This window comes from Primulina tabacum, chromosome 15 (assembly GCF_025594145.1).
Source record: "Primulina tabacum isolate GXHZ01 chromosome 15, ASM2559414v2, whole genome shotgun sequence".
NCBI classification, from domain to species: Eukaryota; Viridiplantae; Streptophyta; class Magnoliopsida; order Lamiales; family Gesneriaceae; genus Primulina; species Primulina tabacum.
In genome coordinates this window covers 32,485,179-32,512,326 of record NC_134564.1, presented here as the reverse complement: position 1 = coordinate 32,512,326, position 27,148 = coordinate 32,485,179, and the positions used below count along the sequence as shown (strand labels likewise).

The 27,148-nt window shown below is 34.7% G+C and overlaps 2 protein-coding genes across 8 annotated transcripts; both read left to right on the top strand.

Annotated features, from left to right (window-relative positions):
• The first annotated feature begins 1,682 nt into the window (after window positions 1-1,682).
• On the top strand, window positions 1,683-5,640 carry LOC142526696 (C-type lectin receptor-like tyrosine-protein kinase At1g52310). Of its 4 annotated transcripts, none has more exons than XM_075631242.1 (6): window positions 1,683-1,863; window positions 2,720-2,828; window positions 2,941-3,004; window positions 3,114-3,551; window positions 3,694-4,264; window positions 4,955-5,640. In XM_075631242.1, exons 2-6 carry the CDS (start codon window positions 2,730-2,732, stop codon window positions 5,487-5,489), a joined length of 1,707 nt encoding a protein of 568 aa, XP_075487357.1. In that variant the 5' UTR covers window positions 1,683-1,863; window positions 2,720-2,729; the 3' UTR covers window positions 5,490-5,640. The 4 variants fall into 4 exon arrangements, with proteins under 4 accessions (XP_075487357.1, XP_075487362.1, XP_075487359.1 ...); XM_075631247.1 differs by having other exon boundaries at window positions 1,684-1,863; window positions 3,126-3,551; window positions 4,955-5,639; XM_075631244.1 differs by lacking the exon at window positions 1,683-1,863 and adding an exon at window positions 1,917-2,100.
• A 1,845-nt stretch (window positions 5,641-7,485) lies between these two features.
• LOC142527984 (protein NO VEIN) lies at window positions 7,486-27,026 on the top strand. Of its 4 annotated transcripts, none has more exons than XM_075633012.1 (13): window positions 7,486-8,025; window positions 9,972-10,309; window positions 11,051-11,708; window positions 12,546-12,644; window positions 13,027-13,204; window positions 13,353-15,088; window positions 15,982-16,194; window positions 17,418-19,685; window positions 20,778-20,893; window positions 21,344-21,743; window positions 21,836-22,153; window positions 25,377-25,587; window positions 25,789-25,928. In XM_075633012.1, coding segments are annotated over exons 1-13 (7,041 nt in total). In that variant the 5' UTR covers window positions 7,486-7,521; the 3' UTR covers window positions 25,791-25,928. The 4 variants fall into 4 exon arrangements, with proteins under 4 accessions (XP_075489127.1, XP_075489125.1, XP_075489124.1 ...); XM_075633010.1 differs by having other exon boundaries at window positions 7,487-8,025; window positions 20,781-20,893; window positions 25,377-25,634; window positions 25,789-27,026; XM_075633009.1 differs by having other exon boundaries at window positions 7,487-8,025; window positions 25,377-25,634; window positions 25,789-27,026.
• Window positions 27,027-27,148: the final 122 nt, after the last annotated feature.

Below are 27,148 nucleotides of genomic sequence, written 5' to 3'. Positions count from 1 at the left end.
TACAATATAAATAATACAAACAACATATTAAAAAAATTAATTAAATTCCCTTTTCAGACGTAATTATACGGAACTTGTAATAATATCAACGGACGATTCTAATATCCGAAATAAATGACAAGTATTATAAAAAAAATTACACAAAAAATTACTTCTTAATATATAATTATAATATTATCAACGAAATTAAACATCACATCTTCGTACGATGATAGAAAGAATACCCGCATTTCTACTCAGAGGAAGAAAACACACAATGACACGGCTTCTTAGAACACGGATTTACCTTAGCGACGGGTTTTGGTGAAACCGTCGCCAATAGCGACGGTTTTGCACAAACCGTCGCCGATCTCCCTTTTATTTTTTTTAAAATCCGAGCCTCAACTTTTTTTCCTTTTTTTAAAAAAAAAAATTTGAATCCGGGACAGTAAGTCCCCGATTGTACTAGTTTTACAAAACTTTACAATTTGCCACATTTTTATAATGATTTTATTAATTTATAATATTTTTAAAAAAACCCGACTTGTTTTGATTCAACATATTCATTTTCGGCTTTTATGAACAATGGAAAATTGTTTCAGCTTGCTCAATTTTATCCACGCGCGACCAGGTTCGAGAGTCTAATTAAGCATTCGCTATATTGATTTCAACAGCACCCTTAGCTGCTCTCTTATTCTATTTGTAGTATCTGATTTGAGCGTTGGAGGGCTTACGACTGGACCCCTTTCTAGCCACCTTCTAACGGTCTCTTTTGTGATTTCAAGCTTAAAGTAAATTCGAGGTATGCATTCGGGTTAGTCTCACCTATTAGAACCGAACATTATATTTCTAACGAGTATCACAACCTTTATTATATACTAGTTACTCTGCACACGTAATGCATGTGTGTACAATTTATTTTATCATTATCGATGTACTAAAATGAAATTTGACAAATTATGGAGGGACTAAATTGATATTTGAATTGTTGAAATTAAAAAAATAAAAATAAAAGTGTGTGTTGAAATTTTAAAAAAAACAAAAAACAAAAAAATAATATTAATATCGTATAAGGGTAAAGTTGGAAGAAAAAGTTAGTGTTTTTCTTTAACGGTTACTATCATATCCTCAATTTTAACTAGCAGCTGAGGCACACGCGTTGCGTGTAACATAATATTTGATATTTGAAATATTGTTTAATCAATTTATAAAACGAATATTTGAAATTTGTAATTTGATATTAATATTATAATTAGCGTGTTTGTACACATCATTGTGTATGACAAAAAATCTATTTATCTGTTAAACTTAATTTCAATAAAAAATATAATAATATTATGGTAGAAAAAATAAGGTTTTTTGCGTTAAAAATACTAACCGTAAGGTTTTTTTAAATTGAGAAGTTTTCAAATATGTTAGTACGTTAAAACTTTCATTTTTGGGGAAGATTTAAGACATAGGAATGACGTGGTTGAAATTATTATAATTTATATGTGGTGTTGAAGAGAAGGGTAAAAAGGAAATAAATTTTGGTATCCTGTTCAAGCAGTTATTCTAACCAACTCACACTTAATAATATATTATAAAAATACAGTATAGAAGCATAGATAGGATACATGTAATAGAATATATTTTAATTTTTTAATTTATTGTTAAAATTTATGCTGACATCACATTTCCATCTGCCAACAGTATATTATTTAGTGTGTGAAGCCGGGGAAAAAATGTGGGGGGCAGCGGTGCCTTACAGAATTGCAATGAATACTCGTACCCACAGCCTACCTACAACCAATAAATGTAGTCCATCCCAGTCCACTCTGGAAAGTTCATCACGCTTTCTTCAATTCTTGCCATTTACCGCTGTATTTTCAGATCTCATCTCAGGTGCTTTCTCTATCTCCATCTCTCGTCTATATGCGTTTGTTTCTAATTTTCCTAGTCTAATATATTTTTCGATTTGTGCTTGTTTATTTGGTTCCGAGTGAAGAAACAGTGTAGTTCCTGATTTTGTAATTTTTTTGGTGTTTGTTCTGGGGAGTTCATGATTGAAGTTTTGGCAGCGTGGATATTTGAATTTAGTTCATGGGATTTTTTTGTGATGAAGATGAATGTTGTGCTGAGGTGTTTGTCTTCTCTTTGTGGTTTTGCTTAAATATGATGTTTAGGTCCCTGTGGGTTTTTTACAGTGAGTAAATACTTTGATTTACTTTATTATTTCGTTTATTTTTACTCAGTACTTTGGACATTTATGTGTACAAAGTGAACTTTTTAATTGCAACAAAGCTCGGTTCTTTGGCCCTTTGTTAGCACATTTATAGCTGGATTGTGCTTGACAAGGTCGAAAGGCTGAGTTTGTGAAAGAGAAATAATGTTTCTTTGGGTTTGATTGCTTGATTAGGTAGGATATGCTTTTCAGCCGATAAACTTACTGAGATGAATGAGAGTGAACAACTCTGCATATAATTTTTTTTCACGAGGTCAGTAGGCGTTTTACGACAATTGTTTGTCATAAGAGTTTTGAGGCTCAAAAAAAGCCCAAAAGGAAACAAGATTTCCCAATGATTCAAATGAAAATTTGTCCCTGCACAGAAATGTTAGTTATGGATCGAAGATGATGCCGAAAATAATCAATTATGATTTTGGACCAAATCAGTTGCGTCCAATATGCATAAAGATAAAATAAAAAAACTGAGTCTTGATTATCTTTGAGTGTTAACAATTTCTCAAATTTGTTTTTTAGGGTTGCTTGAATGGCGAGGATGGGTTTCAGGCCTACAATTCATTCACACCTTCTTTCCCTACTCGCTTCTTGTCTCCTACTTGTTATATTGAAGGCATCAACCTCATCGGTGAGCTTACTGTTTAATATAATATTATATTTAGGTTTATGGTGGAGAACTATATTTGGATGTTGTTCGTACTAATTCATGTTTCATTTTTCTTTATTTTATTTCTTCTTAGGGCTTTAATGAGTCGCTTAATGTATCTTTATCGCCACCTTTTCAGAACCAAACTCTCACCAAAGGTTAGTGGATACTGAATATCCTGATTATGAACTTGGTTTCTTATCAAATAAACACTTATTTGTTTGAGGTTTCCTTCTCTACATGTTGGTTGGTCTATGAAACTATTAGTTTATTTGGCAGTGTCATGCCCTTCTGGTTGGATTGGCAACCCTGTTAACACTAAGTGTTATAAACATGTTGCAAATGGTGCATCGTGGGATGAATCTGAGAACCACTGCAGGTCTTATAATGGACACCTTGCGTCAGTTACTTCATCTAAAGAACTTGTCATGCTTCAAAAGTTGTGTGCTGAAAATTCCATGGGATGCTGGGTTGGTGGAAGAAAAGACAATAACACACTTGGTGGAGTTTGGAAATGGTCGGATAAAATATCTTACTGGAATGACTCTCTTAGTCCTAGCATGCCAATCCAGTTCGGTTGTACCAATATGTCTTGTATCAGCAGTAATTTTTCAGCTATGTGCACATTGATTACCAATGGGACATCGTCTCTTCTGGCTCAGAGATGCAATACATCACATGCCTTCTTGTGCATGCACAATATAGGTGCGTTATATTTCTATAAGTACCAGGGATTAAATTTTACTTGGTCTAACAGGATGTTCAGGTGCTGTCTTATTTTTTTCCCCAAATGTTCTTACCATTCCAAGCTGATTTAATTAATGCTCGTATACTTTTTACATTTCAGAGAACAACTGTCATCACATGCACTGCCACCAAGAATATCTTATCATTCTTGCTGTTGTTAGTGGTTTGATTTTCTTCACAACCCTGGCTGTTGTGATATGGCTTCTTGTATATAGGCGTAATAAGAAGCGTAAAAGATCTCGCAAGCTGTCCAATCCAGCAGAATTGGCATTAGTTCCTCCATCATGGAGAGTGTTTACCCGTGAGGAACTGAAGGCTATTACCAAGAATTTTAGTGAAGGAAACCGCCTTATGGGTGATGCCAAAACGGGGGGCACATATAGTGGAGTTCTTCCGGATGGGTCAAGAGTAGCAGTTAAAAGGTTGAAGAGATCTAGCTTTCAGAGGAAAAAGGAGTTCTATTCTGAGATTGGACGTGTTGCAAGATTACATCATTCAAGCTTGGTGGCTATCAAAGGATGTTGCTATGACCACGGTGAGCGTTATATTGTGTATGAGTTTATTGTGAATGGACCATTAGACAGATGGCTACACCATATTCCCAGAGGGGCTCGGACTTTGGATTGGGCAATGAGAATGAAAGTTGCCACAAGCCTTGCTCAAGGGATAGCGTAAGTAACCTTCTTGAAATCAGTTTGGTTGATCATGCCATCTTAGCATTCTTATAGAGGCTCCTTTTCAGCCACACAAAAGCTTCTTAAGAATTGATGTGTCCCTTCACTTTTGTTTTCCAAATATGTGATTCACTATTGTGATTATAGATGTCTATATATCGTGTCTGATTCTTTTTAGAAGCCAAATCATACAGAGTGTTTCGTGCCCTTAAATTATGTTTGTCTTGCCTCTAGGTGTCCGTGAAAGAATGCAATATTTGTCATTTCGCTTGATAATCTGTCTCAATTTTACCATCAACTAAGCCTGCACTCGCCATCCATTATGCACTCACACAGACTTACCACCAGTCGCAACGCCTTGTTGATGAAAATTGTTTATCTATAGCAATTTTCAGGGAACGAACTGATCGTTTTCTAGTATGATAATCATGTGAAGTTATTTATTCGGTTTCCGAGCATATGTCCATTTTGATCTCTGCATGTTCTTGGGCTGGCGTTTTTTAAGTATGTAGGGGGAAACAAAATTGATAATATCAATTCCGGAAAAAAAAACGTGAACACGTTCAATCAAGCCCTTTTTACTATATTTCTGCTTTGTCACCTAATCTTAATGTTGCAATAATACTTGCTGGAATTTGGGCGAGGAATGTGTCTCCCTGCTTTCTCATTTTGTTCAACCATTAACAGGTTCCTCCATGACAAAGTGAAACCACAGGTTGTGCATCGTGATATCCGTGCAAGTAATGTACTTCTTGATGAGGACTTTGGCGCACATCTTATGGGAGTTGGTCTCTCAAAGTTTGTTCCATGGGAGGTAATGCATGAGAGGCGAGTAATGGCTGGTGGAACTCATGGATATCTTGCTCCAGAGTTTGTCTACAGAAACGAGCAGACAACAAAGAGTGATGTTTACAGCTTCGGGGTGCTTTTGCTTGAAATTGTTAGCGGGCGTAGACCTGCCCAAGCGGTTGATTCTGTTGGTTGGCAAAGTATATTTGAGTGGGCTACACCACTGGTGCAATCTCATCGATATCTCGAGCTGTTGGATCCTCTTATATCCTCATCTTCATCTTCATCTTCTGTGATTCCTGAAGCTGGAACTGTGCAGAAAGTAGTGGACCTTGTATACTCTTGCACTCAGCATGTACCGTCTATGCGTCCTAGAATGTCACACGTTGTCCACCAGCTACAGCAGTTGGTGCAGCTTCCTCCAGTCAAATAACTCTGTCCCAGCACTTTCAAGGAGATCGACGTTGCTTTCCTCGACTCCCTTTCAAAGTGACATAGTGATGACACCCTTTAGGACTTGTGTATACATGTACGGTAGCGCGTATATTTATGCTCATAAAGTAGAATTAAATTCAAAAGTTATATTTAATGTCTTATTGATATATTAGTTACATCAAGTAGAATTAAATTCAAAAGTTTTTATTATAAGTTAACTTGAAATTCATCGTAATTAACATTAAATATCATATAGACGTGCATGAGATGAATCTAAAGTTTATGATATAGTTTATCTAAAATAATAAAAATTATTTGAAATCCAAAAGTTTGAAATAATTCATCCAAGTACAAATTTAATTCATATTTCTTCATATTTTGAAGTTTTTAATTCACTTGGTCTTCCATAATATTTATCAACTTCAATGATAATTTGTTCATAAATAATAATAATGAAAAAATTAGGGGGAAATAATCACCTCTAATTAAGATAAACTCGAGTGCAAAAAATCGAAACCATTAAAAAAATTATAGAATATCAATTTTAAAACACAAAAACTCACATGACTTTCACGGATCAATTTTATGATATATATATATTCTATTTGAATTGTTCATGAAAAAATATTATTTTTTATAACAAAAATATTACTTTTATTGTAAATATGAACATGATTGGCTCGTCTCAAGAATAATGATCTCTAAGACCGTCTCACAACAGATCTACTTATTTTAAACTACAAAGGAGAACTGAATAGTTTTGTGGTATGTTTTAGTGTCTAGAACTAATTAGCTATATATATTGTTATTTATTGTAAATTATCATGACGGTATTATAGGTTGAAAAATATTTTTTTATAAAGGTTACAACTATTCTAAAAATTTGGAAAATTATATGAAGAACTTGTTTTTTTTGAAACGAAATTTGCCATATTTATTATTTTAAACCAAAATCACCCTTAATTGAATTGATTTGAAAAACATAAATTTAATAAAATATCATTATAAACAATATGTTTTTAAATAGTTGCATGAATTGCAAGATCTTCACAACAAATTTTGTTTTATATTTTGAAATTTTTTTAATTTATTACCATCTCATGAAATATTTTAATATAATTATGCACCATATTGTTTATTTTAAATCATAATAAATAAATTTCATTTTTATGACTAAACTAATAATCAAATATGTATTACAAATAAAAGAAAATTGAAATTACACTAGCACTTCGATTTTTAAAAATCCATCAATAAAATATGCTGAAGGCATCGTATATAAAATTATCAAACTTTGAGTCAACACATCGAAAACGTTACTGATTTACCGACGTCTTTTGTCATTTTCTCACCCAGCTTACTTTATTTGGAAACTCATATATTTTCTTTATTCATTTGTAAGTAATTAATGATACTTTTTAATCTCAATAATATTACAAGTCATGCGATTAAAAAATATCAAACTCAAACTGATCGAATAAATCAATATATAAAAATTAGATAATTAGGAATTTAAAATTGTAATTATTTTAATATTTATGCAGATTAATTAACATGAATATAATATTTATACTAAACTTTTGTCTCCCTTTTTATAATCTTTGTAAATAGGGTATATATCTAAAAAATATTGTGTGTACAATATAAATATATTTTTTATAAGATTTATTTATTTGTTGTTTCAAATTTTCTTGCTGATAATAAATATTTAATAGTTAGCTACGTCGTAATTCAAAAACATTACACTATTGAATCTTATGTCTAAATTATTAAATTTAATACTTTTATAATTTTATAAAAATATAATAATTAAATTATAATTTTATTATGATATTAAAATATCATAATTAAATCAAATATTTGAAATATAAAAATCATAAATAATATTTTTATTGGATTATCTGCCTTTTCAGCGATTTTCGTTTTATTTTTTCATTTTAAAGCAAAATATTCGTCCATGAAATTTCTCGCCACACACTATAAATAGTGTTATGTCGTCTCGCCGTTTTTGAGCAAAGGTAATATCCCTAATGTACGGTCGGCCTCCAAGCTTCCGCCCAGACGGCAGCGGCCGCGGGGCGGAGCAAACGCCGCAACAGCGACAATCAATTCATGTTAACCCTAGCTTCTACCAAAATCCCAACTTTTTCGTCGACCCTCGCTTCTCGCCTCATCTCAACACATTTATAACCCCGATTCCTTTCCCCCCAATCCATCAACAATTCCCCGGCCATAATTTCCCAGTTCCGCCAAACTCTATCACCAATAATTTTCAAACCCCGCCTCAGCAACTAAATCCTGTTGATAAAAGTAATATCAGTAAGAAGAGTGATGTGCAAAAGGATTTGATTGGGAAACTGGATAAGGCGGTGACAAGGGCTCGCCATGCTCTATGGTCGTCGAACAAGAATGTTTCGTCTTGGGAAGTTTCCCAGGCGGCTCTGTTGACGGTGAAAGCTGAGTCATGGGAGTCTTTAGGATTTCAAATGCAACAAGTGCCCTCTCTTAACCGGCTCTTGGAGGCCGAGGGGAAGGTACGAGAATCCAACTGAGTTCATGATTTTTCAGTTTTCGCAAGTTTTTTTAAAAATTCTTTTTCATGTTTTGAGAATTTTGGAGAACGTTTGTGCACGCTATGATGGTCCCTTAAAAAGATGGTCCCTTAAAAAGATCGTTATGTGGAATACATCGTCGTCGTATGTTCTATGAAGCCTTGATAACTCGATCGGCTTTTAAGAAGTTTGTTATTTTTTAAGCTAAGGGAGTGTATCCAATCTATGAGATTCAACGACTTTTGTTGAGTTTCAGGGAATTTTAATGATTTTAAATTAAAGTACAGTGTGATTCAAAATGAATTTCATAGAGTTTTAAAAAGTCCTGGAATTCAACTTCTACTTTTTGAAACTCAATAGAAGTTTATTGGTATCCAAAATGTCGATAAATTTCTATTGAATTTTATGGAATTGTTAAGTACAACTCTTGAAAGATTTTACTTTTCTTGTGTTGAATTATATGTGGAATTGATATTGTTTTCATGTGAGAATATATGTGAAAATTAGTAATGGTTATAACTTGCAACTTCTTTAGTTGGTGAAATTAAATAAATTTTAAAAAATTTGTGAATTTTTAAAAATAAGATTAGGTTTCTTCTTAATAAAAATTCTTTTGTTCTTTGCCAACAATGTTAATGATTTTCAACTTATGATACATTTATTGGTGGATTCATAACAAATACTTTTCTGCTGATTTTTATTTTAAATTTAATATTTTATGTATTAAAATTTAAAATAAACTTATTAGGGTGGCAGATATGATATCATTTTCTTCGATATGCTCTTATATTCAAAATTTTTTTGCACATATTTGATTATCGTCATCTTCAAAACCTTTCAATAGATTTCTGGGAATTAGGTAACTTGATTTAAGATTTGTATTGTATTTTCATAATTTATTATTTGTTATTATTTTCATTAATATTACATAAATAAATTTTTTTATTGGAGAATTAGAAAGTGGGGTCGATATTGAGATGTGTGGGGTGTTAAATGATTGAATTTTGGGGGGTCGGGAAGAGTTGAGGGTGTGTGTGTGGAAGGAGCATAGTTGTCAAAGGCGAGCTTGTCTCGCCTTCGAGGCGAGGACCAAACTCTTGGGACCTCAAGCGCAGCGATTTACTAAGGCGAGCTGAGGCACTCGCCTGGACTAGTTTTGGAAGTTCACTCAGGCGCGTCTTCGTGAATTTTTTTTAATTACTTGTTTAAAACAAGCCAAAACTCAAACCCTAGTAACCCAACGCACCAACCATGGAATCAGAAGAAGAAAGCGCTGAACAGAAGAACTAGGTGATGACATCTATGTATAAAACAACCAGAAAAAGACCGATTTCACATTTTTTTCACATCTTTTTTATGAATAGGAAGAAAAAATTGATGTTGATCGAGAAAATTTTTAAGACCAAGAAGAATACAAGTCCGAAGGTTATGGGGTATCTGATGATTCGATGGAGAAGATGAACTTGATTTGGATAATTGAATAATTTTAATAATGTTACTAATTACTGTGAACTTATTAAATTTTTTTTTAAGTGACATTGTGACTTAATTATTTTATATTTTAATATAATATATTTATGTTAAATATATATTTTAAAAAATAAAAAATGTGCGCCTTGCTTCGGTAGAGCGCGCGCCTCGCCTTGCGCCTCAGGCTCCATGGCCCTTGTGTGCCTCGGTGTGCCTTGCACCCTTCGCAACTATGGAATGGGGGCATAAATTGAGCGCTTGACCGATTTTGAATTTTTTGTGTTAGTTAACCGCTCTTTTGTTTCATATTTAAGGTGCATTAATATAAGTTTCTTTTACGTTTGAATGTTGGGTTTTCTGATTCACATCCTTACAAGGTATGAAATATCTTTATCAGCATCCTTTTCAATTTGTAGAATCATAAATTGATTTATTTGCCTATTTGTCATTTCATATAGATCAATACCTTCATACACTGCTTTGTTGCGGTTAGAAAAATTACTTCTTTGTATGATTTGGAAGTGGCAATCTGTGAGAGTGAGGGCGTTGAACGGTTTGAAGAGCTGGAATTGGGACCTTTAATAAGACACCCACTAGCCATGCATTATTTTTCTGTGACTTCTGAGGTGACAGAAGTTTACAGAATAGGGACTCGAGAATTAATTTCTTACCTTTGTGATTTTGTGGATGCTCGCAAACGGAAGCAAGTTCAAGTGGGTAGTTTTTTGGACTTTATTTCCCAGAAACAATCTGTCAATGGGAGGGAAAAGCTTTGCGTGCGCGTCCAGGACATTGGGTATGCCATATTTTTTTTCCAGAATAAAAATTCAATTATGAGCTGACTAGTTTTTTGGATTGTGGCTATTATATCTCTACAATACCTTGAAGTCCTTTTCTCTACAGTTTTACTTTGAAAAATAGAGTAGGCTCTCCCTCTCCCAGTTTACTGTTTTGTTTTTGGAAACTCAGGTTTTAATTGTTATAATGTTAGAGGTACCTTTTCGTTTTTCATTCTGATTTTTTACTGAATCAAATTCTCGTACTTGATAATTTTCGAATAAGAAATTAAGGTATCATTTATCAATTCGTGTGAACATCTGGCCCCCAGTAACTGTCTGTTTCCACCAACTTTCAAAAGCCTATCTTCTTTCACAAGTTGTTAAAAGACTCTTAGGCTTGATAAGTGGGGAGTGCCCAGCATCCAATATGGGTTTCTACATCCCAAGTCCATATCATGGAAGGGTTTCTGGGTGTCTGGAAGTAAGGCGTTCACAGTTCATATTGATTAGTGTTATCTAGCTGAATACTGGCTCTTGTGTATTATGGATAGGGTTAGGGTCTTGTCTAGCATTTTTTCGTGAGTGGATTACAAGTTCACTTATTGTAATTAAAAGCTATTAAGTATTTAATAAAATATCGTTTCTCATTAAAAAGCGTTATCTTGCTGAATACATTGTAATTCTACAAATAATCCAATTTTTGTATTGAGTATAATTCGAGCGTACTGTTTTTCTGAATCAATTGTAATTTTGTTTAGATTGTATGTTAATCACATAAAAAAAGCCAGACAAGCAGAAGACACTGTTGTACAGGTATGTTTGGAGAGAACTAGAATAAGAGCATTACAAAAAAACAAGAAGCGCCCACTTTTTTCGGCACAAAAGAAGCAGCTGGATGACAATTTTAGCACAATATCCCAACGCATCAAGTCTTTCTCCTCAGAAAGTGCGGAATTTGGTGGCAAACACATAAGATTCATGTCATCGGGTTCAGAGGACAATGATAGTGAAGATACAGATGAAGATGATCAGGATGAGAAGCACATCGATAGTAACTGCAATTTGTCACTGCCTAAAGTTAGACCAGACCATCTCAGTAGCTGTCCTTACCCGTCAGTAACTGAAGAAATGACAAGGCTGGGGTTGAAAAGCGAAGTAGCTTATAGCCCATCCCCTGCTGCTGCTGGTTGTAGGCGCAATATTTACAATGAAAAACCTCCAAGAAAGAGAAAGTCTGAGACTTTGAGTTCCACCACCTCACTTCACAAGCCTTTTAAGAGGGCAAAATTTGACGCAGAACTTGAATCTAAGGGCTCAGATGATCAGGGTGTAAATGGTCATTCACTTTCCATTGAATCACTGAAGTTGTTTGTTACAACTTGGAAGGAAGCATGCCGAGGAAATAACCCAGAAGAGGTACTATCTCTGTAGCAGAACTTCTAATTTAAGTTGAATTGTTTGTGCTTTCGATTAACCTCTTGTTTGCATTTGTTCATGCTTTCTCTATGGAATTTTTATACTTCCTCCTACAAATCAAGCATGCATGAACTGTTAGATGAATAGTGGAGGCCGTAAGTTTGGCCATCCATCACTTTTCACAAATTAATTTTGAGCTTTTGAGTCATTGGAAAAATGTATCCAAACCTTTTATCAGAAAATATAGCCCCGGTTGATTCTTTGTGACTTTTGGGTCAAAAGAACTCCCACTGGTATCACTTTTGCTGAAGCAAGAATAATATCGAGTATGGGAAATGAGGCATGGGGCCTAATTTATGCACTGGGACTGTGGAAGGATGTAAATGTTTCTGCCTAATGTTGTGTAGTTTTTCCTGAGGTTTACTGCTTATGTATTATTAAATGTTACAGTTGTCATTAACATGCGATTAGGAAAGTGAAGTTTATTGTTTTATAATTGTTCCATTTTTTTTCTGATATGAAAGTGATTTTCAATTGATAGGATTGGTAGTAGTATTTCTTATAGACATTGGATAAATTTAGCTCTTGGTCTGGTCTTATTTGCAGAGAAAAATATGACTATTTTGGTCATTGTTTTTTTTTTAAAATTTAAATTCAGTATCATATACCAAAGTAAGAAAGGCATGTTATTCTTGTCCTCACCAGCTATGGAAATATTTCTTGCTTGTTTTCTCCTTTTCATTTGTTTCTCTTTCTTCTTTGGGACTCGGCCCTTCTTTGTTTCCTATATGCAAAGTAAAGTTCGAATTTAAATTTTGACTATGATTGGCCTTATAGGTCCTAGAGAGGATGCTTCAGTCTTACAATATCAGGAAAAAAAAGAAGGTCAAAGCCTTGTTCACGGCATTCCCATTTGTTGGATTGCTGAATGCTGCTGTAAGTATATGGTGGTTGTCTTTTTTGCTCCTATAATCTAATAACCAAACAATTTTCCGTTATTTAAATTTTGGATGAAATTCCGCTTATATTAGTACAAGAAAAATGTATTATTCTTCATGTAACTGGGTCAATAGTGACACATTATTTTTGAGAGTACAATATGCCGAAGATATACTTTCCAGTAGGCGAGCCCTGGTCAGTCAGACTGGGGTTTGTTATGGTTGGGTTTTATGGGTCGGACAAGGTTCCCAGGACTGTATTTGCGCCCTTTTTCAGCCATGCAATTATATGTTTCTAGTCAATTTGCACCAGTCCACTGTTTATAACTGGTTCGCCATTCTAAAACTGCCTCTGCCTTGCTACAATCTTGCTGTCACAGGTGACAAGTATGAAATTTGGTATGTGGGATAATATGTATGACACTTTCCAAGATCTTGGCGAGCAGTTCACCAATGGGAAAAGTTTCGAGAGTTCATCAGATTTCATAAGCGTTAATGTTGAAGTAGCTGAGAAGGATGCACCCATTTCAGAACATGAAAATTTGATGCATAAACATGGTAAATGATTTTAGTTCTGAAAGTTCTCCCAAGTTTTCTGTATTATAATGATTTTGCAGCTCATGAGTTTTCTTTCTTTGCTTACATATTTGTTTTTTCTTCAATCTATTTGGCTGTTGTTAACTGAACTTAATGTTAATTTCTGTAGATGTTACAGCTGAAGATATTGCTAAGAAAATTTCTGGATATTTTGAGGATGACATCTTGAGCTTTAAAAGTACCTCTCGAGAAAACAAATTTTATTTTTTGAGGAAGCTTTGTATGTGTGAGTATTGGCTACTTAAGCAATATGCGATCAATGAGTTCGTCTCCCTTGGTTGTGGAGAATATTTTCTGTTTTTGGATAAATACATGCACCTGTTGCCTCATTCACTGCAGAAATACTTGATCGGAGACATTCTTGTAAAAGATTCTGTCGAGGCTTACCTGTTGCCAATTCAATTTGATGCGCTGTTGCTACAAGCTTTAAATGGCTCGTGGGAATATGGAAATGTAACCATGCAGAATATTTCTGATTTGCTATTTTGGCAGTTTCCTTCAGCATGTTTTAAACCAGTGAAAAGTCATGCCGTGGAAAATGTTGCTGACATTATACGAGAAAAACAAATAACTTCAAATTGTCTTTTATTTTCTGCACCGCTGTTGAGATTTAATTGTAAGGATAACTCATTGGATCAAAATGAGAAAAGCACGGAAACTGGTTGGGTTGATGTTAATGCAAGACTCGGAGAAGGAATAATTGGTGGAGTTACAACCAAGGATGCTATTGACATCTTGCTTAAAGCTCCTATGCTGACAGATTTGAGCTTGTGGTCACACTGGGCACACATGTTTGCTCCTTCTCTCGGTTCAATTGTGGAATGGTTGTTAAACGATGTCAACAACAAAGAGTTGTTGTGTTTGGTAACTAGAGACGCTAAAGTGATTCGTATTGACCATTTAGCAACTACAGACTCATTATTAAAAGTATTTGCTGAAGGATCTGCTTTTGAAACAGCTGTGCAATTGTTATCTTTGTTTGTATTGTACGGTGGTGAAAGAAATGTCCCCCTAGCACTTCTGAAGTGCCATGCACGCCATGCCTTTGAACTTGTTATTAACGACGCGCTGAAGATAGATTTACATGGGAGGCTGTCTTGTGATCACCTTACATCAGTCAAAAGCTCTAACAGTTATCTTGGCAGCAGTGTACCCAATAACAAGTGCATTGTCAGTAAAGCGGTTCCAGTTATGTCGACGTTTATTCTAGAATGTTTGAGTTACCTTCCAATTGAATTTTGCAGTTTTGCTACTGATGTATTGATTGCGGGGACACAAAATTTTTCCAAAGATGTTACCTTAAGCATGTTAACTGAATGCAAGGAAATAGAGCAGCGCCTAATGCTTCATGAAGTGGGGATGTCTCTTGGACTAATGGAATGGGTAGATGATCACCATTCTTTTCGTTCTTCTGTATCTTCTGGATTTCCCCCTAGAAAGTCATGCTTATATACTGGTGATTATGAACTCAGCTCTAGATCAAAGATAGTAAAAGCTGTACTTAACGAGCACCCCTCTTCTTCTGGTGAAAGGTTGGCCTCTACTGAGGCTGATCATCATGACGTTGATTGCAAGACAGTCGGTGTAGAAGATCACTTTGATTCACCCAAGGTTTATGCTAGTAGTCAGGCCGCCATTTCAGCATTATCGTTGTTCAATGATAATCTGAACAGTGATCCAGTGAAAGTTATTGAATCTATTCGAAAAGAGGAATTCGGACTTGATCAAAGTCTCTCTGCTACTGGAAGCACAATGTTGGAGAAACAACATGCTCGCTTAGGCAGGGCACTCCACTGTCTCTCACAAGAGTTATATTCTCAAGATTCACATTTTCTTCTGGAGCTGGTAATTGATTACTCGTACTCACTAACTTTGTCATTGACATGATTAATAAGTCTTTCACCCCAATTTTTTTTTACTTTGCTTGTGGATGTCCTAAAGAGTATGTTCTTTCGTTTCATTTTTTCCCTGCTCGATTTTTTTCTGATGTTACAATTTTGTTGTATGCCGAAAACTTCAATGCCGATGAACCCAGCTGTTAAGGAACCTGATGTATTACTGGGCATAGTAGTTCAATTATTATTTTTACCTTTTTGCATACTTTAGATACTTGTATGCATGTTGTTTTGACATGGGCACTGGTATGCCTTTTACGTAATGTACATTGAAGAAATCCTCACAAGTTGCAATTGTACTATATCAAGTGTGATGTAATCTCTTGAAGCAAGGATAACATATAATTTTGAGATTTAAATGTTTCTTTTGATACGTAACAAGGGGATTTATTGCATTTACACCAAAAATGCTATCTTAATGCACACTCACATACTTTTAGTTAGAATGCTAAGAAAGATATCTATATCTCCCCATAAAGGTCCCTATGTTATAAGATGGAGTGGGTGATTGATTATGACAGAGTTTGGAGCAGAAATCAGACTTCCATCACGTTCTGGCCATCTCTAGTGACCCTTTATTATTATCTCTGCCAAACCATGATGGCTGAGGATTTCGATTGCGACTTGAAGAACAGTAAAAAAACACGTAGAATAGTGCAAATATTTCATTTGGCCATAAGGTTTTGTATTTTGTAGCTAAAAGCTTTTAGGTTATGCTCACGAAATGATTTTGTTGCTTCACTTTATTATACGAATCCTACTCTTGTTCTAACTATAATATTTTGTTTTACATTTAATTTATTATTATTATGACTGACTTACTTCTTTGGCATGCGACTGCAGGTTCAAAATGCCGACGATAATATCTACCCAAAAAATGTGGAGCCCACCCTAACGTTTATACTTCAGGAAAAAGGCATTATGGTGCTGAATAATGAACAAGGTTTTTCAGCCAAAAATATAAGAGCACTTTGCGATGTTGGAAATTCCACAAAAAAGGGTAATAATGCTGGATACATTGGAAAGAAAGGCATCGGCTTCAAATCAGTCTTCAGGGTAACCATTAAATTCTTTTACTGTTTCATGCATACCTTTGTGCATCACATGGTAGCTCAACATGATCTATAAAAACGCTAAAATTTTAAAATTAGATTCATTTGAGGAATACCTATGCCCCTTGTGTGGTTTCCTTTGTGATGTTTCCAGAACAAGAATGTATATATTTATGCGCGTTGCAATTCCATATAGTTAGATTTATTTCTCCAGACCATTTTTTTAAATAAAAAACACTATTTTATTAATAATTTAAAAGATAATCACAATAAGTGGATTAGCGATTTACTATCAACAAAAGCTACATAAGATCATTACTCTAGCAATGATACGCATAAACTCAATCTCTCAATATATATGAGATTGACACGTTCTTAAATTCTTCATGAGTACCAATTCACGTAGCAATTTTGATCTTGATTTTATCCCAGGTTTTCTTCCGCATTTTCAAAAGTTCTCCGATTTCTCTCTAACTACACTGACCAACATATGCCATGAACCACCAGTTACTAAAAAATTCTCCCCCTATTGCCAATTAGCCGTCCCAGATCCATAGCGAATAAATTTTTCGTTGACTTCAGCACCACCCAAACAAAATCCAATTCTTTCGAAGCTCTAGATCACGGGCCGTTCGTAAATGCACATTGAACAAGCATATGATCCTGTGTTTCCATATCATTCCTACACAATAACACAACACACCAATTTGGGCACGTGGCATTTGAGAGCCACTTCTTTTGCAACATCTCCGAGGTCGGCAACTTACACCCGGGACAACTCTGGCCGAAGTTTTTTAAATACTGTTTTCGAGAATTTTGCTAATGGGAAAAACTAAGTGGACATGGAAGTATGCTGGGTACTATTTTGATATTGGTTTCATAAAACTACTCTATTGACGTCGGTTTCATAAAACCACTTTAACTTATTTTGAATAGCTGCATTTGCCTTTTCTTTTCTTTGGTTTTTTGTTTTTGTATTTTTTCATTTTTGACAAGGGACGATATTCATCAATGAAAATGAATTTCAATGCACCAAAGGCATTCACATTGAAAACCCTCAAGATGTTTCGATGTTTTGAATTGATTCTTCTTAGTAGACCATTAATGGACTACCAAGTGAGGTCCTGGTCGAGTGATTTCATTTAGCTATTTTGAATGGACATTGTTAATTTACTTAGCTTTTATGAATTCACCTATGATGTAGTTTCTCTTTCCCTTCATCCCCAGGTTACTGATGCTCCTGAAATTCATTCAAATGGGTTTCATATAAAATTCGACATAACAGAAGGCCAGATTGGTTTTGTTCTACCAACTGTGATTCCTCCATGTGATATTGACTTGTTCACAAGATTAGCATCTGCAAATGCTTCTTGTGTGGGTCAGGATTCTTGGAACACCTGTATTGTTCTCCCTTTTAAGTCAACCTTATCAGAAAGCTTTGCCATGAGCAACATAGTATCCATGTTCTCAGATCTTCATCCATCTTTGCTATTGTTTCTTCATCGTCTTCGATGTATTAAGTTTAGAAACATGCTTGATGATTCACTTGTTGTCATGAGGAAAGACGTTATTGGTGATGGCATAATAGAGGTTTCCCTTGGTAATGAAAAGATGACCTGGTTCGTAGTATCTCAGAAACTGCGTACTGATGTCTTCCATTCGGATGTACAAACAACTGAAATTTCTATGGCATTCACACTTCAGGAGACCTCGGACAAAGTTTATTCCCCAATTCTGAACCAACAGCCTGTTTTTGCATTTCTTCCTTTGAGAACTTATGGCCTTAAGTTTATTCTCCAAGGTGATTTTGTTTTGCCTTCTTCTAGGGAAGAAGTTGATGGTGATAGTCCATGGAACCAGTGGTTACTGTCAGAATTTCCGGATTTGTTTGTTAATGCTGAAAAATCATTTTGCAATCTTCCTTGTTATAGGGGGCGTCCAGGAAAAGCTGTTACCGCATTTATGAGTTTTATTCCTCTCGTGGGTGAAGTTCATGGATTTTTTTCTAGTCTCCCAAGAGTAATAATTTCTAAATTACGCATGTCAAACTGTTTGCTTTCGGATTTTGATGAAAATGAATGGGTTCCTCCTTGCAAGGTCCTGAGAAATTGGACTGACCAAACTCGTTCTCTGTTACCCGATACTTTGATTAACAAGCATCTTGGCCTTGGATTCTTGAATAAAGATATTGTTCTTTCGGATTCATTAGCAAGGGCCTTGGGTGTAGAGGACTATGGACCAAAAATATTGGCCAATATTATTTCTTCACTGTGCCGTTCAGCTGATGGTTTGCTGTCAATGGGCTTGAGTTGGTTATCTTCTTGGCTCAGTGCCATTTATGTTATTTCATCTCTTTCTGTAATGCAAACTTCCTCAGATTTTGGGACTGATTTTGATCTCATCTTTAAACTTCAGAAACTTCCATTTATTCCTCTCTCAGATGGCACATATGGCTCTGTGCACGAAGACACGATTTGGTTGTATTCTGATGAGGCAAGTCAGGGAATTAATGGTGAATGTGTTCAAAAAGCTTTCCCGAAATTGTATGCAAAACTTCGAATTGTGAGTCCAAATCTTTTGGCTGCTGCTGCCTCTGTCGAGAGCTCACTCTCTGACTCAACTATACTTGAGAATGTTACGAGGATGCTTTATAAAATGGGTGTCCAGCGGTTATCTGCTCATGAAATTGTGAAGGTGCATATCTTGCCTGCCATAGCCAATGACAAAAAGGCAAAGGGGCAGGAAGATTTTATGATAGAGTACCTTTCCTATGTGATGTTTCATTTACACTCAAATTGTAATGCCTGTGGCCGAGAGAGGGAAGACATTATTACAGAATTGCGTGAGAATGCTTTGATTTCAACAAATTTTGGCTACAGACGGTTTAATGAGGTACCGTTGCATTTCAGTCAAGAGTATGGAAATCCTGTTGATGTAAAAAATCTGATTAGTGGCATGGGTGAGAAATGGCATGAAATTGATAATGCCTATTTGAAAAATTCCATCACTAAATCGATATCTGACGGAGAGTTGAAGTGGAGGAGGTTTTTTCAGGAACTTGGAGCAACTGATTTTGTGAAAATAGTTCAAGTCGAGAAGTGTGTTGAAGAAATGTCTCTGGTTAATACTAAGGATGCAGTTTCGTCCAAGGATACAATGTCCATGAATGCAGTTGCCAACAATTGGGAATCTGAAGAGTTGCATCACTTGCTGTCATGGCTTTCTACGACAAAGAACTGGGAGAAATCCAAGTACCTCTTGGAGATTCTTGATATATTGTGGGACAACTATTTCAGTGACAAGGTTAAAGGTTATTACATTGATTCAAATGGGGAATGCAAATATTTCAAGTCATCCCTTATAAGTATCATCCAAGATGTTCAATGGATGGTGTCAAGTATTGACAAAGAACTGCATTATCCCAAGGATTTATTCCACGATTGTGTCGCAGTAAGTTCAGTTCTGGGAGTGGCTGCCCCTTATACTGTTCCAAAGGTTAGTTTGATTATTATGTCTCCAGATTTTTCTTTCAAAATTTTAGTATAATTTCTAGATCTTTTTAAGTTTTTCAATCATTCCTATGTTAAGATAAACATTTTTGGAAGTTTTGATGTGAGTTCCCCCTTGATTTTTTAATTGTTTTATTTTGGTTTCTTCATCAGCGAGCATCATAGCTGGTGCTTTAATAAAGGTTATAGAAAAGCTTTCATAAGAAAATAACTTTAGAATTTTCCCAATGTTCCGTACAAATTGGTGCAATTTTTATTGAAGTCATTTTACTCTAGTTCAATCAATATTACTATCTTTTATTTGCGAAATTGTAAATGTCTATAAATTCGAAATATTATGTGGCACAAGACATGGTTTTGAAGTTTTAGTAAAGTATGTTTTTTTTGAAGAATAGTAAAGTATGTTTTGGCTTTGAAGCATGTAGGGAATTTTAGCTTTTCAGCTGGTAAAAAATTAGATGTGCATTTCTTTTTGGTTTTCATCTTTTATTCTCATGCTTTTCACAACTAATATGAAAGCCTCTTCAAAATCCAAATATGTTTGCATGTCAACCTCAATAGCAGCTCTTGTTTTATCTGATATCTCCTCTTTTACAGGTTGAGTGCTCTTTAGCCTTTTAGGGCATCCATATTTTTATGTATCTCTAAAATACTTGATCAATTCCGACTCAGAACACATGACAGTAGTGACAAACTATTATGCCTTTCATTATATGTACAAGGAGATCACTTCAACTAATTTCTTTTTTGAAAAGATCCTTATCCTTGATTTTTTTTAATTGAATCGCTGCGCGATTATGTCTTTTGGTTATATCTTATGCCTGAACTGTTAAACGAGAGTTTCACTTATTTCAGCTGTACTTCATTTAATCATATAAAAATTTTAATGTCATATTTTAGGTGTTTTCGAACAGATTTAATAAACCCGTGGTGGTGCATGATTGTTTTTTTCTTAAATCTTTGGCTGTAGTGATTGGATTTAGAATGACCTTACATAGAGTAAGGCTACGTTACACATGTATGCGTACATATTTGTGTGTGCTTATTGTGGAACTGATGAAGTATTTTTTACTCAAAGCAGGTGAGAAGCGAGAAATTGGTGGCTGATGTTGGTTTAAGAACTCAAGTTACTCTTGACGGTGCTCTATCTGTTCTTAGAAATTGGAGAATATCTGAATCTCCTTTCAAAGCTAGGTAATTTAAAATTTACTTTGCAGCATGTGACTGGAGGATATTATCAGTTTGACTTTGTGTTGATGTTTGGTTGGGCTTTTGATCATTTCCATGAAATATTTTTGGGACAATGTTTGGTTATCATTTTAAAAGTTAATATGATATGTAATGAAAAGTGAACCTTTACAATGATACTTGAAAAAATTGATTGAAAAGTTGTTTTGTAATAATTTTATCTTAAACAGTTGATTTGGTATAAGAAAGGTTGTACTGGACTCATGAGTTGGGAATATGACACCTTAATTTCCAACCAACCACAGTACGTTACTCAGTTGATTTTTTAATTGATTTTGCTTGAAATGTAATTATCTGTATTTTCATAGTCCTCTACTTCTTAATTGCGCCCTCAGTTTATTTGTGTTCCGCATGTGGCATGCATGCTTATCTGATGCTATCTCATTTGTCTCGCAGCATCTCACAAATGTCTAACTTTTATACATTTGTCTGGAAATCAATGCCTCTTTCAAAGGAGCAAGTTGTAGAGGAATTGCTTTCTGGACCTTTTATATTTGTTCCTTATACATCTTGCTGTTCCCAAGATGATACCGTAGCCGGTTCACTTTTGTCTCCTCAAGGCGTGTATTGGCATGATACTATAGGTAACATGGATCAAGTAAAGTCTATGCATTTGGACAGTGTTACAGGGAAAATCTGTGATTCCCCTAGAAAAATGTTGTGTAATTTTTACCCAAAACTTCGTGACTTTTTTGTGAATGGGTGTGGAGTGGATGAAAGTCTTCCTTTCCGTAGTTACCTGCAGATTTTGCTGCAGTTATCTGCCATTTCTTTACCTCATCAAGCTGCAGAGACGGTAAGCGGTCTTTGAATGGAACACCATTCTCTTTTGGTGAATTATTTCTCAGTTAACTATGTGTTTAAATTTTCCTTTTTAACACATCATAGGTTTTTGAGGTGTTCTTAAGATGGAGTGACGCACTAAAATCTGGATCCCTGAGCTTGGAAGACATTGAGTACTTGAAACTAGGCCTCCTGAAAGAGGAATACCATGTGCTTCCCACCAGACAAGATAAATGGGTTTCTCTACATGCATCTTATGGCCTAATCTGTTGGTCTGATGATGATGATTTAGGAGCGGAATTCAAGCACTTTGAAGGTGTTGACTTCCTATATTTTGGGAAATTTACTGGTGAAGAAAATCAGATGTATCTGGCTAAGATTTCAGCCGTAATCCAAAGGCTGGGAATTCCAGCTCTTTCACAGGTTTTCTTCTCTCTCCTCAAATCTATCAATCACTTTCTCTCCTACCCCTTCCGAGTACAACGAAAGTTATTTTTAAAACTTTTTAAAGGTAAAGGTTTTTATTAAAGTAAATAAACATTAGAAAAAATTGAAATCAAGAAATAAAAATCGAAGAATTGAATTTTAATTTATTAATGACAATGATACCAAAATTGCAAATATTTAATAAGAATCATTATTTTAATTGTTAGTGGAATGCACAGTTTCATGCTTCATGCCCGCACAGCTGTGACTTTGCAGATGGATTCTGCTAGCAGCTATCTCACATGTCTTCATTGTAAGAAAATAATTGATTCAAATTGTTAAATGAACCTATCGTGTAGCCTTATAATCTCATTCATATCTCTTTCACAAAACAATGTGGGATGTGTTATTAGAGTCGTCCCTGTTCACATTGTGACGTACTCATCCTGACTAAATATAGGTCCTTTCAATTGAATTTAGATCTTCTTGCACATTGTTGCATACAAATCAAGGAATTCAACCTTTTGTTCGTTCATATTTATTGAATTTTTTTCTAATCCGCAGTAATGGAATTAGTTTTATTGGGTCGTTATGATATACTACTTTGATGTTCAAGTAACAGCTCTCTCTCACTCTGATCTGGAATGTTACTAGGACACTTTTTCTACTTTCTCCATTTTTCAATTTCTTCAATAAGATGTTTATCGTTTATATATTTTTTTATACATATCATTTATATTATTGAGGTTTAATTACTAGTGATTTTATGTTTTATATATTATTCTATACCAAATCAAGTGCTGCATTGTGTATATCTCTCATAAAGGTATTTACTTGGATAAATTTTTTAGTCATTATTTATGTTATTTCCAACCTTTTCTGATCGTATTACTGATTTTGTACATACTATCCAGTTTCAAAAAATAACTTCAATAGTTTTATTTGTTTTGGCAAAATAATTTATGATAATGAGTCGCAAGCAATTATAAAGTTGAGTGTTATTTTGTTTAGAATATTGGTATATTTGATTGAGCCTATTTACAAATTCTCATCATACCATATGTAAATCTTATTGTTATATGTTTTACTTGAGTTGTCATTTGTTTTATTTTGAACTCCCGTTCAACACTTCCTTTTGAGATGTGGGCTTGTTTAGCTTATTGTATGATGGCGTCATATGTCTTTTAGTTTGAACTCTCGTTCAATTTGACTTCTCTAGAGGCGTGGCTTGTTAGCTCATTGTGTGTTCCTTTCCGTTTATATATTTTTATATTGGTCTTGTTTATTTCTCACCTAAATAACACGTTGACAGTGGATAAGTTATTGCTCTATTTTTGGTTTCCAATTGGACAAGAACTCCACCTGTGCTCTTTACTTTAGAATACAAATTATTTTTATTTTGTATTCCTAATCCTGAACATGATTAATTCACATGTCTCATCACATATATATGTTTAGAGATATACTTCACATGTATTTAAGAATTTTAGGTCATCAAGAAAGGCAATATGTATATTTCTTCTGGCAAAATATACCAATTGGTGATGTTTCAATCTTCATTTATAACTATGCGCAAGGCCTTGTTTTAAGCTAATTTTATGCTTCTATTTCTCCTCTGTTTACTTTTGAATCCCTTCACTTATTCTAAGGTTTTTGATTTTTTTTTGTTTTATTGATTCTATTTTAAAATATGCTTCCAAACATATTTTCCCTCAACAAGTTGGTTCGAGATGCCTGATTGTTTTATAAACATTTCAATATCTTCGCTTCTTATACCTTTTGTTGTGATTCTTTTTTTAAAATTTACGCATTCTATATATGAAAATGTTTCCTTATTGGTTTGTGTATGCGCGCAACCAATTTAACGTATCTACATTTATCTTCTAAATTCCCTACTGATTAATCTGCTTTATTTATGAATTAATTAACTATTTAACCATTAATATTTTATCTCACATTCCTCTAATTTAAAACTTCAATACATGATTTCTGAGGTTAGTATGTTCTTTGTACGAGTTTTGGAATGGTCTTAATTTACTCCCTTTTGATTTCTTTGTGTAAATGATTCATTCTTATCTGTTATTATTAGAATTTTTCATTTTTAATAGTCATAATGCCCATAAATTTATTAGTCACAACTACGAGGCTATTATTAATGTTCAGGGTCTTCTTAAACATAATGTACTTGGATCTTTGAATTTCCATACATTCTTGTTCGTATCTTTCTTTTTATTGAAACGAACGTCGATATCATATGCTTTTTTTATTGCTCAATTTACGACTTTTATACCACAGTTGATCTATGCTTATGTTTATGCATCTGTTGCATGACTAAACGCGAGTTTGCAATTATGTATACTCAGTTGGCTTTATTCATGTTTTGAACTCATACCAAATCTAATAGTAGTGTTAGTAACGATAGTAATAATTAAATGTGTTTTCGAAATAATTTTCTGATTTAAATCAACAATTTGATTTCCTCATTCTGCCCTTTGATAGGTCTTGCTGCTCCTTTGTTAGTTTAGCCAATAATTTTGTGTAATTTTCTTTTTGAAACTATTAACTGTTAATAACAATTATTGTGATTAACTAATCACTTCGGGAGTTTTGATGCTTCTAAATTATTTTATTTTTTGCCTCCTTTTATTTCTTAAGTTTATTCGCTCATCTTTCTTCAATTTTGTAGTTTAACCTTTTATTATGATTTTTTTAATGACTTCAATCACTCTCAATTTCTTTTAACTCTTTTTTTTGTTATAAGTTTGAAATTGATTTTAAAGACTATAATTCTGTTTTCTTTTTTAATGAGATCTCAGAATACTTGACAGAGGGAACAGGACCATCATTTCAACTAGTAGTTGAATTAGTTAACATGTATACAAGCCTCTGTCAGATGTCCAACCATAAACCATATAACCATAATGTTGTCTGATTTGCCGAGGGAGGCAATGAACTGGTATTACAAGTGACATACTGCCTGTTCCTGCTCATATGAAACCAATCAGTTCACTTTAAGAATAAATAAATGCGTCTAATGTTCTAGCCAACAGGCAACGACCTCTCCGCTGCTCACTTTTTACTGCCGAGTGATGGATTTGTTTAAAATTAATCAAATGTATCTAGTCTGGCGCAATCTATTTGTGGGAGGACTAAAACACACAAATGCGAATTGTTTTGGTGTAACTTAAACTATTGAAGTCTCATTTTATTTCTTTGACAGATTGTTACTCGTGAAGCAATTTCTTTTGGTCCAGCGGACAATAGCTTCATTTTTTCTCTGGTGAATTGGATTCTTCCTTATGCGCAGCGCTACATCTTAAATGGGCACAGTGACAGATATTATCAGCTCAAAGAGTCTGGTTTTGAGAATATTACACAACTGAAGATTGTTGTGGTGGAAGAATTGTTCTATCAGAATGCTATAAAAAGATGTAAGATTACATCTAAGAAACGATATACGTGTAACTGCCTTTTGCAGGTATTTACTACTAATCCGATCCTGATTATGATGGCTAGTTTATAATGGATTTTAGCCACTATTGCCATTATTAAGATGGGCCTAAGAAACTGATATAACAAGGCCCTCATCAATGTCAGTTCATGATAATGTCTCTCATCTGAAATGTTCGCAGGATAACATCTTATACTGCCGGCAGGGATCTGATTTACACGCAATATTCATGGAGTTTTCTCGCTTACTGAACAGTGGAGCTACTGACTTGCACTTGGCTAATTTTCTTCTCATGGTCACTGCCATGGCTGAATCTGGCGCAGATGAGGAGCAAACAGAATATTTTGTTTTGAACAGCCAGAAGGTACCTAATCTCCCTGTAGATGAAGCTTGCTGGTCCCTTAAAACTGACATTTCTTCATTGGAGAGCAATTCTAAGCTGTTAGAAAATTGTCTACCACAGAAAGTTGAACAAAACTGTTCAATACTTAAGGGTAAACCTCTCATAAATTCAAGGTGGCCACCTGTTGATTGGAAAACTGCACCTGGGTTTAAATCTTGTGGTGCATTTGGAACTAAGAAACCAGTGCTTGAGATACCGCAGATAACAGCGATAAATGTTGCAGAAGAAAATCAAGAACAATTTGTTACAACTCGAACTGAGAACAGCCATGAATTTAATACAGAGCATGATCCTATGGTAATGATTACGGGAGCAGTTTTACTCAGTGCAGATGGTTTCGAATTCCAGTCTAACCCTTCAAGCAACTTGATTACTTCTGGAATTAATGCAACCCTTGATTCTGTGGATTTTGGTGCTCCTGATAGCATATATTTTAGCCAACCTAATAGTTATGGGGGAGATAAGCTATTTGGGCAGCAGGAAGCATTGCTCACAGGGAGACTGGGGGAGCTCACAGCTTTCAAATATTTAGTGAGAAACCTCGGCAATGCATCGGTGAATTGGGTAAATGAAACTAATGAAACCGGTCTACCGTATGACCTTATCATCAATTATGAAACTAAAAAAGAATATGTCGAAGTCAAAGCAACAAAAGCGACAAGAAAGAACTGGTTTTTCATATCAATGAGAGAGTGGCAATTTGCCATCGAAAAAGGTGAAGCTTTCAGCATTGCCCTTGTGATTTTGTCCGATACGGATATGGCAAAGGTAACAATATACAAAAATCCAGCGAAATTGTGTCAACTTGGCAATATAAAGTTAGCAGTTGTGGTGCCAAAAAAGTAGTCTATCGATCACCCCCTTCGAGGAAGCTCTATGATCATCTTTCTATCTCCTGATGTTACGTAGCGTCCGCCAACCAGAAACGTCCGCCTTAGCACCGCACCGCACTGAAACTACCGTCTTGCAACAACCCTAAAGCACTTGTTCCTGCTCATGGCGATGACAGATGGTGGTGGAAAAAGTAAATCATCAGTTCTCTAAGGTTAGAAAAAATTACCAAGATCATGGATAATATCCATGATTTGATTAGCATGGTTATTGACATGCAAATGGCTTCATATAGATTAGGAATTCG

What these genes read in the sequence shown, in the direction of transcription:
- LOC142526696 (XM_075631242.1), top strand. Translation starts at nt 2,730, where the DNA reads ATGGCGAGGATGGGTTTCAGGCCTACAATTCATTCACACCTTCTTTCC. An exon ending in TGAAGGCATCAACCTCATCG is followed by an intron (nt 2,829 to 2,940) that starts GTGAGCTTACTG and finishes ATTTCTTCTTAG; the next exon opens with GGCTTTAATGAGTCGCTTAA. An exon ending in GAACCAAACTCTCACCAAAG is followed by an intron (nt 3,005 to 3,113) that starts GTTAGTGGATAC and finishes TGAAACTATTAG; the next exon opens with TTTATTTGGCAGTGTCATGC.
- LOC142527984 (XM_075633009.1), top strand. Translation starts at nt 7,522, where the DNA reads ATGTACGGTCGGCCTCCAAGCTTCCGCCCAGACGGCAGCGGCCGCGGG. An exon ending in TTGGATTGCTGAATGCTGCT is followed by an intron (nt 12,645 to 13,026) that starts GTAAGTATATGG and finishes TTGCTGTCACAG; the next exon opens with GTGACAAGTATGAAATTTGG. An exon ending in CTCATCAAGCTGCAGAGACG is followed by an intron (nt 21,744 to 21,835) that starts GTAAGCGGTCTT and finishes AACACATCATAG; the next exon opens with GTTTTTGAGGTGTTCTTAAG.